We start from the raw sequence: 15,781 nt of genomic DNA on the forward strand, positions 1-15,781 counted from the left end.
CCTTTCCTCCTGCAGTTTATTTTGATGCTTTTCTAGTAGTTTCCTTTGTAGCTCTTCTTTCTCAAGATTATGTTTTTCGATTAAGCTTTTTAGCTGCTTCTGGTAAAATTCTTCCAGTTTGCATTTCTCTTCTTCCTTTGCTTTAACTAAATTTCTCAACTTCTCTTCAGCCCATATACCATTTTGAATGAGACCCTCCCTCTCTCTGTTAAAGCTTTCCTCTATCTGTTGTAGTCTATTCTTAAGAGCTTCTTCATGTTCTAGTTTCAACTTCTCCTGGAGATGAGCCTTTTCTTCATTAAATTTCACTTGTAATTCGTTTTTCTCTTTCATATACCTACAGTCTGTTTGTTGTTGTTTTTTTTTCAGAACAACTGTCTGTTTCTGCAGTTCTGCAATTTCACTTTTAAGGGCACTAATTTGTTTTTCCAAAGTATGTATCTCATTCTTGTACTTTTGTTTCACATTTTCTTGCTCTTTTCCACAGTTGGCTTTGGTTTCATCTAGCTGCTTTTCATAATGACTCATCTGTAGCAGAAATAATACAAGTCACTTAATTCCAAAATTAAATAAAGAAACAAAAGATTGATAGGACTTTTCCTTGGAGAGCCTAAGATTTTTTTCTATATGGGTACAATGGAATCTCAAGAAAATTATCCACCAAAATCAGGAGTCCACCAGGTGAACCTACAATGTCACAGTAATAGATATACTAAATGTTATCTAGTAGCTAAACTCTGAGATTAGACAGTTTCTAAGTAAAGAATCTTTATCTTTCTAATGTTTTTTTTTCTTTCCCCAAGGCATAGCCCTGCTAAAATTGAATATAAACCAACAAATTCAACAATGTTTTTATGTTGTTTCTGAAGCAGTGCAAATTAGCAAATATGTGTATGTTATGTGTAGGAGATGTCAATCAGACTAAAAATATGCCTCCCTCCTAATTTTTTTATTAGGATCTGTGATTTTACTGGAATAGAAATTCTCTTCATAAATTGGTGAATAAGAAATGCCATCTGTTCATTTCAAACCATTTTAAGAACATCACTCTCTCCATGGGAACTTAACCCTTCTTTAACCCTATGAGACCAGGAACGTGTCACATGTGTTGGCTTCACTTCCCAGGAACTAGCCACTCCTTAGAACACAAAGGATGTCAGTACGGGTTGGCCCTTTCCCTGATATCTACATTAATCAAGTTATATCTTGAAGCCCATCTGGCACTTCCTTCTCCTATATATAAAATTCTATATGTAAGCCAGTTGGTTCTGTGCCTTCTTTGTTTTCAAGCCCTATAAAAAACTACTCAAGTTTAATCGTCTTTGGGACCTCACCCATGGAGATGACAATCTGCCTGGGATCTCTTTTCCCGTTCAGGACTCAAAGGCTGTTCAATCAGGGTTTTCCAGCCTGTGCAACTTAAGTGTTACAACTTAGAGTCGGTGCTCCCCCGGACTGGTGATGTTCTCTCTCTTTTATCTCTTTTTCCTTCTATTTTTATCATAATTTTCATTATTCTTTGTCTTTTATGTATTATTTGCTGTATTGATTGTTATTGTAAGCAATCTATTCCGTGTATTGTATAATTAAATTTTACTTTCACTTTGAGTGGGAGAATGTCACTTATAGGAGCAAATCTGAACTTTTCCCTAAAATCACATAACAACTGGCAATTTATCTGCAACTTATTGTTCTGGAGAGTAGCATACATACCACTGTGAATTACATGGCATAAGTGATTCCTGTATTGTTGTTGTGTTTGTCTGTTGTTTTTTAAATATAATTTAGAGATCGTTAGGAAACTAAAAACCTCATTTAAAAATAATTTCATAAATGTCAGGCAGAATTTAAAATTAACTTTTGGGAGTTAGATTTAAGGAAAATAAGATAAGCTCTTCATCATTTGAAGACGGGGGAAAGAAATAAGCATTTATTAAGTGCCTGCTATGGTGCTAGGTGCTTTACAAAGATGATCTAATTTGATCTTCACAACAACTATTTTCCCCATTTTGCAGTTGAAGAAACTTAGGCAGACAAAAATGGGTCTGCCAGACCAGGATTACAAAGCTCATAAGTATATAGAGATATATTTGAACTCGGGTTTTCCTGACTCCAACCCAACACTATCTATTTGGGTCAAATAACTTGAGAAAACATTTCTCAGACATAGAAGATTTTATGAAAAAAGCTTTTGGGAAACTCATAAAGATCTGTTGAAGTTCAAAAAAACTGCTTGCCCTTTTAGAAGATAAACATGTTTTTGAAGTTTAATGGTCAGTACTTACTTTATCCTTAAGTTCCAGTGTTAAACATTTCATGTCCCTGTCATGTTGTTCTTTCAGTTGTTCAATAATCAGTTCTGCTTCAATGCTCATGTTGGATGGATCACAATTTTCAGAACCAAATCCTAAAATACAAATTACACCCCATTTACAGTTTTCCTCCCCTATCCCCAAGAAAATACAACTCTGGAATCTGAGATAAGAAATTTATCCTAAGAAATTTATCTATGCCTATGGTACTTCAGAGATAATTGCATGGTCAAAAAAGTTCCCTTATATTCACTAGGTAAATATTTAGGTGAATTTGGGAGAGTGAGAGAGGTTGTTAGCAACAACTGCTTGTAAGTCATTTGGCAGAAGTATGGTTAGGGGAGGAAAGATACATACATCTCTAGATCTACTATGGTTTACACCACATATTTGATTGCCATAAAAGGAAAGATATGATATGATATGTTTATCAACAACAGTTTTCAGATAATGAAATTTAGATATTATCTAGACCAGAAGTTCTTAATCTTTTTAAATCATGAACACCTTTCTCAATCTGGTAAAGCCTATGGACCACTTCCTCCAACCCCAGGCCTTGAATTTTTACCTAACATTCATTTCACCTTCCAGGCCATCAAGAAGCAATGTAGGGACGCAACAAAGACCCAGGATCCTCAATATATCCTCTATGCCTAAGCATCCTCTTGGAATATATATATGTAGAAACCCAATAATAAATGCGTATCTAAGTCTAAGTAACCAAGAAGCTGAGATCAATATTATCATCCAATAATCAAAATGTCATTTTTTAATATTTATATTATATTTTTCTTTTATATCCGTTCATTTCAGAAATTCCTAGATGAGTTATAGTTCTTAGGGATTAAGATTTCAAAGAACAAAAACATCCTCTTCTTCTCCAGACATAGGTGAATAGCTTAGTAAAATAATGATGACAAATTATTTTTACATTTTAGGTGATTTTAGTCAAAGATCTCAACAAGGGAATGCTTCAAAAATGGCTTGGGTGTTTATACCTTGGTCAAGATCTATACTGTGACGTCTAACATCAAGCTCCTTAGAAAGAGAGTTCTTGAAAGGAACTTTAAACACTTTGCCTTGAGAACGATATTCCTCCAGTTCAGACTGGAGTTCATCCACTTGGTCCTGTAACATCTGAGGAAAAAGGCCCAAAGTAAAATGAAAATAAAATTTTAACATTAGGGAAACAACAATTAAAAAAAAAAAAAAGTAGCAAATCTCTGATTCTTGAGGGCAACACAACAATGTGGTAATCCTTTCCTTGAATATAACAGAAGTCTTACCCTCTAGCAAGCCCTAATAACTCCAAGCTCTATGAAGCATAAATTCTCTAAATTAAGGTGTATTTTATTTGCAATTTGTATGATTCTTCAATAATTATTATGCTTCAAGAAAACAGAAAAGGAATTCTAATGCTTACTCTGCACTGCTGTTCGTATTCAATTTTCATCTGGATTAGCCTCTCTTCTTGCAAAAAGAACTCAGCACTGTTGGGATCTGGGTCACCAAACTGCAAGAGAAAAAAAAAGTAGAAAGTTTTCACAGATGTCCTTCCTTATCTATAACATGCTAGACATTGATTTCTGTGTTATTCAAACAAACAAAGCATTATTCAAACAAACAAAAAAATCATCAAATACCTGAGAATAAAACATTAAATTTACTATAGATGACCAGACTGCTATTTCTGGTATCATGTATTTTTGCCTGCTTCTTAAAAACACATTAATACAGATAGTTGCAAAAACACAAATCTACCACTAACAATAATCCCAAACCAAAACTAAACTACTTTAGTACACGGTTTTTTTAATGAGGCTGTTTTCTTAATCATTTATCATCAAAATACATAAAAATAAAGAAAGAGCAGATCAAGAAATTGTTGCAACTTAAAAAAAAAAACACTAGAAGAACAAATTTAACACTAAATTGGAAATTGAAGGAATTAATAAAATTTAAAATGAGAAAACCACTGAAATGGATGAATGTTTATAAAATTTGTATAAAAATATATTTTATGTTTTATAAACTGACCAGATAACAAAAAAGGAAAAACAACCTATCAATGAACTCCCTATGAAAAAAATCTCCAGGAATAGATTCACAACTGAATTCTACCAAACATTAAAAGCACAAATAATTCCAATACTATTTAAGTTATTTGGGAAAACAGGCAAAAAGGGAGTCCTATCAAATTCCTTTTATGACCCAAATATAATAATAATAATAATACTTAAACCAAGAAGAAAAAACCAGACTAATTTCACTAGTGAATATTGGTGCAAAATAATTTAATAAAATAAATAAATAAAATACTAGCAAGGAGATTACAACATTATACCACAAAGATTATGCACTATAACTGGGTGGGATTTATACCAGGAATATCAAGGCTAGTTCAATATTAGGAAAACTAATTGACCATAACCAACAGAAAATTGAATTAGAATAGAAAATATACAATTTTTTTCTCAGTGTTACATGGCACCTAGACAATGACAGAATCAGAAAATTATTTTTTAAGATTTTAAAATTATCACATTCATTCTTTACAAATCATAATGTAATGAAAATTACATTCAATAAAGGGCAATGGAAAGATTAAAATTAATTAGAACCAAAATAATTCTAAAGAACAAAAAGGTCAAAGAACAAATCTGAAAAACAATTAATTTCATTAGAATTATTTTTATTAAAATTAAAACAGCATATCCAAATTCATGGGATGCAGCAAAACCAGTACTTACCAGGAAACTTCTATATATAAACTCTGATATCAACAAACAAGGGAAAGAACATATTATCTGGTCATAACTAAAAAATTCAAAGAACAAATCCTCACTTAAACATCAAATTGGAAATCCTAAAAACCGAAGCTAAGATTAATAAAATTGAAAGAAAACTTATTTACTAATAAATAAAACTAGTAGTTGGTTTTATGAAAAAAACAATAAACCAATGATTAATTTGATTGGTTAAAAAAAAAGAAGAAGAAAAACCCAAAATACCAATATCCAAAATGAAAAGAGTGAACTCAGCAGAAAACTTTTTAAAAACCTGGGAAGACTCATACAGTCAGGAAAACATGGTAATAGAAATATTGTATGATGGATGATCTACTCTGAATGACAGCTATCACCAGCAATGCAACATGTATTTGCTTGTAATGGAGAAAAAAAAAAAAATTTAAACCTGACCTTTTCTGATAGCACATTGTCCAAATTCTTCTGCAGTTTGGCGATTAAACTCTCATATTCTGTAAGCTTTTCTGTATTTTCCAGTAGTTCGCTTTCTAAACGACTGTTCTCCTAGACAAAATTGAAAATTTATAAAAATTTATAAAATTTATAAAAATTTATAAAAAGTTTCCCTAACTTTTATACAGCACCCTATATCACTTATTAATAGAATTTCCTCCATTTTGAAATGAAAACCATTGTAATTGGATTTCAAACACCTAATTAAAAACCTAATCAAAATGGGCTTTTTGTTTTGTTTTGCTTTTCTGTTTTTAGAAAAGATACTGATGGTAGCAAGTAAATATTGGTAGCAAAGTAAAGAATAACACACATATGGCACCCATAAAAAGAATAGTTGAGATCCACTGTGGTTGCTCCACATATTTGGCTATCAAACAGTCTTCTAATAATAAACTAGAAGTACTATGCAGAGCATAAGGTGAAGTGTCCCTTCTCAGAATAATGTTTTTAAATGCATATAGCAAAATACAAATGAAACCAAGTGAAATTATCAAAATACTTTTAAAAATCAAGTTCATATGCTCCAGATTAAGAAAGTTAATGTATACACACAATACAAAATAAATTAGAGCAGGCCTAAGGAAAACCAGACAGCAGAGAGATACATAGAAGAAACATAGAAGAAAAAATGCTTAAAATGGCTGAATAAATTATGGTACATGAATGTTAAGGAATATTATTGCTCTGTAAGAAACAACTAACAGGATGATTTCAGAGAGGTCTGGAGAGATTTACATGAACTGATGCTGAGTGAAATGAGCAGAACTAGGAGATCATTATACATGACAACAATAACAATCAGTTCCATTTGTTCAATAATGAAGAGAACCAGCTACACCCAGCGAAAGAACTATGGGAAATGAGTATAAACCAGAACATAGCATTTCCATTCCCTCTGTTTTTGTCCACTTGTAGTTTTTATTTCCTTCTCAGGTTATTTTTACCTTATTTCTAAGTTTGATTTTTCTTGTGCAGCAAAATAACTGTATGATATGTATACATGTTTTATATTTAACATATACTTTAACATATTTAACTAGTATTAGACTACCTGTCATCTAGGGGAGGAGATGGGGGAAAGGAGGGGAAAAGTTGGAACAGAAGGTTTTGCATGAGTCAATGCTGAAAAATTATCCATGCATATATTTTGTAAATAAAAAGCTATAATTTAAAAAAAACATGATTCAAACCAGTTCCAATTGTTCAGTGAAGAAGAAAGCCATATATACCCAGGGACAGGCCTCTGGGAATTGAGTATGGACCATCATTTTCACACTTTTTGTTGATGTTTCCTTGCAGTTTGTTTTCCTTCACAGATTTTTTTTTCTAGATCTGGTTTTTCTTGTGTAGCATATATATATATATATTGGATTTAACGTATATTTTAACATATTTTTAACATATTTAACATGTTAAATCTAGGGGATGGGATGGAGGGAAAGAGGGAAAAATTTGGAACAGAAAATTTTACAAGAGTCAATGTTGAAAAATTACCTATGCATATGTTTTGTAAATAAAAAGCTTAAAAAATTATAAAAAATTAAAAATTAAAAAAATTAATTTAATTTAAAAATTAAAAATTTAAAAATTTAAAAAATTATAAAAATTATTAATTTTTTTTAATCTATGCTTTCAAGATACTGGGCAGGGATAGACATGGGACATTTTATTTCAGCAACTTCTATGGTTGAGAAAATTTCCCTCTGCCCTCTGTAGGTAAATGAGAGCTAAAGTGATTTGTCCACAGTCATATGGTCAATATGATTCAGAGGTGTTAAATTCCAACTAGCTCCCTGGAGGCCTCAGGATCAGCCAGAGTCAGGATAAATTAAAGTCCTTGGTCTTTAGGGGGAGAAGTGAAGGAGAAAGACAAAGTCACCAATGTCTCTCCTTGTCCTCCAGCAAAGTCCCTCTGGTCTGTTTCACCCCACCCTCTAATCCTTGCCTTATCTTAACATCAAAAATTGAGTAAGCACCAAACAGTGAGAAGAGCCATTTATCCAAAATATATGCTAATAGAGTCATTGTCTCACATCTAAACCCATAATTCTGTTACTTAATGCCATGGCTCTACAAGCCAAATCTAAGAGATGACTAGATCTCATACAGCAATTAAAAATAATCAGGACCGATACCAATTCAAAACTATTCCCTTCCCAGATGTTTCCTAGGCATTTCCTTCTCTGTGAAGGTGAAGGATTTTGAATGTGGAACACTGCATATAATTTTATTTTTATTATTTAACGTAAAGGATTTCTTTCTATGCAGGGAACACTGGGAAATGCAGATGATAAAATAATTTTTTTTAATGCCTTCTCCAAAAAAGTACTTATATCTCAAAATAAGGAAGAATTTATTATATGGCTATTATTCTGGGCAACTATGTGATGTACAGGATGGAATCTAGGAATCAGGATACCTGAATTTGAATCTTGATTATTACTTAGGCAAATTATTTGACCTTTCTCACCCTTAGTTTTCTCATGTGTAAAATTAGGACAATAATGTTACCTATCTCACAAGATTGCTATAAGGAACAAGTAAAATAATAAACATATAACTCTTTGTTAATCTTAAAGCATTATAGAAATGTTGGCTATCTGCTTTGTTACCTTTAAAGAAAAACTAAGACGGTCTCGAATGTAGCTCTCTTCAATTTTCATTTTTTCTATTTCCTGTTCCAGTTCCAAATGCTGTTTGCCCACCTGCTGTAGAAGCTGTTCTCTCTCCTTTTGGATATCATTTTTGAAGGATGTTATCTTTTCCCTGTATAATTCCTCCAGTTTCCTACATAAAAGAGTGACCAATAAATTGCTATAAATTTACTAAAACCCAGCTTATATGAAATCAGCTTAAAGTTACATAAATGTAAAAAGTAAAATGTAAAAATAAATGTAAAAATCAAATTGATGAAAAGGATCGTGAAAAAAATCATTTTATCTCCTGCTTTCCTTTAGGCAATCACATAAACCATTACAGCAAGCAACAAATAAATTCTTATTTATTCAGATAATTAGAAACAGTACTCCAAGGTATGTCAATGTCTTATGATAAAGAAGTAGGTAAATAAGCTTCCAATTGTTACTGTTCTTACTTGAACTTGTATTCATATTGGTGTTCTATGGCAGCATGGTGATCATCCACTTCAGAAGCTATTAAAGACTTTAGTTTCTCAGCTTTTTCAAGATCCAACTGCAACTTCTCTTTCTCTCTGGCTACTAGGTCAATTTGTTCCCTGGAGCAAGATATAAATTGAGTTAAAGTCCATTCTTAAAGCAAATTCCCCAACCCAACAGGATTTACAATTTCCCAAACCCTTTTCTTAATGACTTTTTTTCAATGACTCAATACTTGCTTGTATTGGTAACAAAAAGTCATTATTAAGAATATTTCAAAACACAAAGAAAGCACTACCTTTAAGGGATACCCAAGATCTTCCATGTTTGCACACAAAATAGAATATTTATCTGAACAAATTACTAAATAAGAATTGGAGGACAAAGTACCACCTGATCAACTCACAACAAGTGCCTGATCTCTGTCTTGAAAGTGGCCAAGGCTGCCTGGTGCATGCTATTTTTGGTAATTAAAAGCTCATTTTCTAGTGCTAAGGTCAATTCCATTAAGTTGATATTTCCATCAAGTCTGAAATCCAAGTTCTAGAAAAAAGTAAAATATAATCAGTTGAAGGCAGCTAATAATCCTTTCTTTAGAGAGTAAAAGGAAAGAAGTTTATATAGCTTAAAGAGTAAAATTTTTGGTCCTTTATAGAACAGTCATATTCCATTACTTTTATATGCTATATTCAGCCATTCCCCAATTGATGGGCTTATACTCAATTTCCAATTTCTTGTCACCAGAAAAAGAGGTGCTATAAACATTTTTGCATATATGGGTCCTTTTCCCTCCTTTATGATCTCTTTGGAATACAATCCCAGTAGTGGCACTGCTAGATTAAAGGGTATGCATTTATAGCCCTTTAGGCAAGTTCCAAATTATTCTTCAGAATGACTGGATCAGTTCACAACTCCATCACCAATGTATTAGTATTCCAATTTTCCCAACATTTATCATTATCTTTTCCTGTCTTCTTAGCCAATCCAATAGGTATGAGGTAGTACCTCAGAGTTGTTTTAATTTGCACAGATAATTTGATTTTCAAATATAAGAAAGAAAACAATGAGAAGTCCTGGGGCATGAAAGATGGAGCCTCTGACCTCTGGTCCTCCTTCAAATTCCTCCTCCAGCCTTGAACCAAATCCAAGAATTCTACTTAGGGCTGGCCACAGCCAACAGTATCACTGCCTCACTGATTCTGCTGTCCTTTTCACCCAATGTTATGTCTCAGGCAGCACAGCTGGACCGGACATCTCTTATCAGAAGTGATTCCCTCAATCTTTCTAGCTCAGATATATAACTTCCCAAACTGTTCAGAAAATGGAACCAAAGTTACCTCACAATCCAGTTAGCCCCAATGTTCCCTGCTGCCTGTTTCAACACAGCTAGCCTGGAAGAGTTCACTTCACACAATACAAATATTCACTATTCTTCCCAACTCTTGTTTTTTGTTTTTAACCACTGTACACTCACCCTGAGGTACTATTTTGTCTTGTTTGAGGGAAATCTAAAGAGCTTAGAATTTTCTGACCTACTCCACAATCTGCACAGAATCTTCTTTCAATAATTCTTAAAACTGTCTCTTATTTTCCAAGAAGATATTTTTCTTCTTTTTCTTTTCCCATTCTTTTTACTGTTTTTTTTTTTTACTGTTTTATGAAGTTTTCTGAAATCAAACTTCCAGTTTTTAATTTTTAAGGAATTATTCTCTTCAGAAGGATTTTGTACTTCTTTTTTCCACTAATTCAATTTTACTTTTTAAGGAATTCTCTTCAGTAAATGCCTCTTATCATTTGACTTATTCTGTTTTTTAAAGTGTTATTTTTGTACCTCCTTTACCAGACTGCTAACTTGCTTGCATCACTTTCATTTCTTTATCTCATTTTCCCTCCATCTCTCCTTTTTGAGCGCTTCTAGGATCCAAGACAATTCCCATTTTTCTGTGCATGTAGCCTCTTTGATATTATTTTCTTCTGAATTTGTTTTGATCTTCTCTGTCATCACAATTACTTTGTATAATCAGATTCTTTGTTTGTTCATTTTACACCTTTTTTCTTTGGCTTGTTAAGTTCATTTTATACTTTTACTCTGCTCTTGAGATGAAGATGACACCACCCCAAGTTTCAGGTTTTTCATGCTGCTCATGCTGCTCTTTTTAGAGCAAGTTCTGCAGATCTGTAAGTTTCAGTTCTTCTAAAATTGTATGATCTAAAGATAGATCTGGTCAGTGCTCTCCTGGCTTGTGCTCTGCAGAGTGACCACAAGCACTCTGGAATTGTAATGAGTCTGACCCAGAATCATATAATGACAAAATAACAAATTGTCAAAAAAAAAAGAATCTCCTATAATCTCCTTCTAACCAGTTTTTTGACCTCCTCTTAACATCAGTGAGCTAAGAGCTCTGGAAGCTGCCACTGCTTTCACCCTCTTGACTCAACCATTCCAAAGGTGTGCTGCTTGTTTGCTGAGATGCTGCCTGTAGTGACCAATATGTACTGGATAGTGCTCCACTTTCACCTCAGTAAGATAGATTTTTCATGCTGACCTAAATTGTCTCATGCTGGAAAACTATTTCATCCCATCCTTTTGATGTATCTGCACTTGCAGAATCCATTTTGAGGCCTCATTTTAATATTATTTGGAGGGTAATTTAGATTTTGGAAGAAAAAATCCTTGGCTCTGCCCCTTAAAAGTTTATTTTTTTTTTAATCAAATATTGAGTTATTTCTTAAGTTATTCTTGTTTTTGGAGAGTAATTTGGAACTATGCTCAAAAAGTTATCAAACTGTGCAATCCCTTTGATCCAGCAGTTTTTCTACTGGGATTATATCCCAAAGAGATCTTAAAAGAGGGAAAGGGACTCAACATGTGCAAAAATGTTTGTAGCAGCTCTCTTTGTAGTGGCAAAAAACTGGAAACTGAGTGGATACCCATCAACTGGAGAATGGCTAAATAAATTATGGTATATGATTGAAAAGACGGTATATGAAAATTACGGTATATGATTGAAAAGACCAGCAAAATGATTTCAGAAAGGCTTGGAGATACCTACATGAGCTAATTAATGCAAAGTGAAATGAGCAGATCATTATACACGGCAACAACAAGACTACATGATGATCAATTCTGACAGACATGGCTCTCTTCAACATTGAGATGATTCAAACCAGTTCTACTTGTTCAGTGATGAAGATAACCATCTACACTCAAAGAGAGAACTATGGGAACAGAGGGTGGAATACAACATAGCATTCTCACTCTGTTGTTATTTGCTTGCATTTTTTCTCAGTTTTTCTTTTTCTTCCTTCTTGATCTGATTTTTCTTGCGCAACCAGATAACTGTATAAATATGTATACACATATTGGATCTAACATTATTTTCAACATATTTAACATGTATTAGACTACCTGCCAGACAGGGGAGGGAATGGGGGGAAGAAGAGGAAAATTTGCAACAAAAGATTATGTAAGGGTTAATGTTGGAAAAATTACCCATGCATATGCTTTGTAAATAAAAAGCATTAATTTTTTAAAAATTGGTATATTGAAATATTTAATTTCATTGACTTATTTTTTTTCTTTTTTTAAAAAAAACCTTTATTGATATCTTCTGTTTCTTACATCATCATGATTATCTTCCCCCGCCCAGAGTGTCATCTCATGAAACAAATATTTTTAGTGGGGTAATAAATCAGTAAACATGATCAATACACTGAAAAAGCATGCAATGTGTAATCTATTAGGTATCCTCTTGTCTCTCTTCATTTATGTCATACAGATTCCTATATAATTGAAATATTGCTTAATGGTAAGAATTCTCCATTCATTGTTGTGCAAATAATCGCTATCCTTTTCCCTCTTTTGGAGTTAATTGCCTCCCACTCTTAGGGTTGCCAATTGTTCCTAGGACAATTTATTCTTAGGCTGTAGAATGAACGTACCCTCTTTGAACATCAAATCTCCATTGTAATGTCCCCATGGCCTTCTATGGAATTTGGGAGTATTGTTATTGTAATCACTTGCCATCACTGAAACAGACCTGCCCATTTATTTCTCCATGTTTCAGTCCCTCTCTTTGCCTTCTCATCCATTTTCTCTTAAGTCTTCTTTCTGAGAGACCACAGGAATTATCTTCCCTTCATTGTGAACTTTAGATTTTATTAGGGTCACTATTTATTTTTCTCTTTTTACTTCCCTTTCCATTTTTATGTGCCTCTCCCCCCCCCCCACTATTCTGCAATGCATTTTCATATACAAACACAAAATTATTCATCTATACATGGCTTAAGATCAGGCTTATTTCTCTAGCAAAACTATTTCTGCTTTCATCTTTGTTTCCATATATACTTTTAGAAGGAAAAATCTCTTAATGGTCTTTCTGTGGTTATTGTTATTATTGTTGGTATTTACTCCATGAGTATTTTGATCTTCTATTTTTTTCTGCCTTTTTGGAGATATTTTCCTCCATTAATAGTTGCACTTGGGTTTTCAAAGTATATTATCTTGGTCTTCTTTCTTGGGCTCTTGTGATCTTTTGAACAACTGTAATTGCTTCCTGCAGTTTTGGGTAGATACACGAGTCCTGTGCTATACAAATTTTCTTTCCCTTATATATGAGGTTCTTGTCCTGGTTCCTTGCAGGATTTGTTGTTATGTCACTGAAACTGATAATTTAATCATGTTTTAACTGGTAATTTATCCATCATGTTTGTTAGAAGCTTAGACTTGTATTCTTTTGATTGGCACTTTTTTATCTGTATTTAAACATTCTGGACAATTTTCTTATGTTATTTCTTGCATTCAAGTTCAGAGGTTTTTTGGGGGTTTTTTTTGTTTTTTAACATGCTTCCTTCTGGAAGCATTTTTACTTATATATTTACCTATAATAAGGATTATAGATGTCTCTATGTATCCTGTCTTGAGAACAAGATGTTTTGCTTATATAAACATTTAACTTTTAAAAAAAAAAAAAAAACTGTTGGGGGGATTTGTTTTTCTTTAAATTTTCTTTCATTGTATTTGCATTCCCAATCAGTAGTTCTCTTTTCCTTTCCTTTTGGTGAAGTATCCCTACTGTGGATTCAAGTTTTCCTATTCTATTTATTTCCGAAGACCACAAATTCTGTTTTAACAAATATTTTTTCTTAAATCATTTGAGAACATGCATGTTCTAGGGTCTCTCTGGAGTACATCATGCTATCTTCTTTATTAGCATAGATTCATTTTTCTTTTTTTTCTTGAAAAATTTATTCATACATATTTCGACTCATTTTGTTGATCTAGAAACCTTGTTCCCTTCTGTTACCATTATTTCTCTGGTATTTTATCTACTTATGCTAACCTGAGTTTTATTCCTGTTGAGGTCTTTGGTAGTTTTAGTCCTTTTTCCTGTTCACTTTCTGACTTTTCCTTTGATGATGGCTTCCCTAGGGACTGGATCCTAATGTTCTCTCAGTTTTTTCTGCTGGCCTCAGTGTCTGCTCTATTCCACTGAATACACTTCTACTGCTGGAAAGTAGTGCACTTTCCCTCAGATTTGGTGGATGGAGTGCCACCTATTTGTTGCTCTAGTCTAGTTCTTCTGTTCCTCAGCTCTCTATCCAAGTACTGTTGAAGCACAGAATGTTCCCATGCTACAAGTGTAGCCAAAGAAAGCTTTTCATTTTCCATGATAAAGGAAAGATAAGGACAACCAATTGAGCAACTGAGCTTGTGGGTCAAACTGTGCATCCCTGCTGAAGTATGGTGGACAGTGAGGAAGGAGCTACTAAATTAGCATATTAAGGGTTAGAAATTTGCTTTCTCTGTTCATTGGGTTTTTTTTTTTTCTTGATGTCTCAGAATGTGAAAAAAGCTGAAATTATTTTATCAAATCCTCTTTTGAAGTGGTTTGAGAAGTTTCTTGTTCTCTATCTTGTTGGTCACATGACTATTAATTTTGCTAGTATTAACAACTATAGTATAAAACATCTTACAATTTGCTAACCAGAAACTAGAACATTCAACAATAACAAAAATATTCCTCTCCACAATTTGCTGATTGTCTTAGAAGGTATTTCGTATTAGAATTGTTAAGCAACAGACTAAATTGACTAAATTCCCTTTGAAAGAAAAGAGTGATTGTGAAACTTTCAAATGAAATAATCAGTCAGAAATTGAACCCATTTCTCTCAAAATTCTCCCATTATATTTCTCTCAAAATCACCTCAAAACTTTTCCTTCTTCCCTATCTCTCATCCTACAATGACATCCAAATATTTGCTAAGTTTTAGATATTATGTTTACTTTGGCAATAATTCTTTCATCTTTTCGCTCTTGACTCATACTGCCCCCACTGTGATAATTTAAATCTTCCTTATAGTTTACCCTCTTCACTAAGACAGATAACATTTATATAATGCTTAAACATATATAAAGTGTCTTATATACATTGAGTTCTATCTTTAATTTTCTTCCTCCTCTCTATTCTTCATACAGTTTCCAAAATAATTTGAAATAACAAAAAATAATAAAATAATTAAAAAATAATGTGTGTGTGCAATAAGTGATCAAATTACCTGAATACCAAGGCAGCTCCAATAGACTTGAGATGGAAAATGCCATCTATATCCAGAAAGAGAACTATGGAGATTGAATATGGATCAAAGAATAGTATTTTCACTTTTTATTTCTTTTTCTTTCTCATGGTGTTTTCCCTTCTAGTCCGATTTTTCTTGCACAATATGACAAACTGTATACATTTAACTTATATCAGATTATTTGCCATCTTGGAGAGGAAGAAAAATTTGGAACAAAAAATACAAATTGGATGCTACTGTTTCCATGAAAGTTTTCCTAGGTCCCCTGCCTAACTGAAAGAAATTTATCTTTCTTCAAATTTCTGATATATGATAATATGATGTCTCTTTTTAGCCTTTAGAAATTTTAATTTCTATCAAACTTAATTTATTAAGTTATAATTATTAATAGTCATTAATTTATTAAGTCATATTAATAATCACTAAATAAATTAAGTTATTTAATTATTAAATTAGTGTTCAAAAGCAGAGTTTTAAAAAGAATTATTAGTAGGCTGTTTCTTTCATGATG

General features: G+C 32.7%; 1 protein-coding gene across 2 annotated transcripts in view; it reads right to left on the bottom strand.

Moving 5' to 3' along the window:
* The window catches only part of LOC100914430 (ninein), a 103,939-nt gene that overhangs the window by 28,845 nt on the left and 59,313 nt on the right, over positions 1-15,781 (bottom strand). For both annotated transcript variants that reach the window (XM_031952924.1, XM_031952925.1), the window contains exons 9-16: positions 9,098-9,234; positions 8,670-8,810; positions 8,188-8,362; positions 5,513-5,623; positions 3,736-3,825; positions 3,311-3,449; positions 2,286-2,407; positions 2-528 (exon numbers count right to left, since the gene is read on the bottom strand). In XM_031952924.1, coding sequence (XP_031808784.1) covers positions 2-528; positions 2,286-2,407; positions 3,311-3,449; positions 3,736-3,825; positions 5,513-5,623; positions 8,188-8,362; positions 8,670-8,810; positions 9,098-9,234 — 1,442 coding nt within the window. The remainder of the gene's footprint in view (position 1; positions 529-2,285; positions 2,408-3,310; positions 3,450-3,735; positions 3,826-5,512; positions 5,624-8,187; positions 8,363-8,669; positions 8,811-9,097; positions 9,235-15,781) is intronic.

This window comes from Sarcophilus harrisii, chromosome 2 (assembly GCF_902635505.1).
Source record: "Sarcophilus harrisii chromosome 2, mSarHar1.11, whole genome shotgun sequence".
Taxonomy (NCBI): Eukaryota; Metazoa; Chordata; class Mammalia; order Dasyuromorphia; family Dasyuridae; genus Sarcophilus; species Sarcophilus harrisii.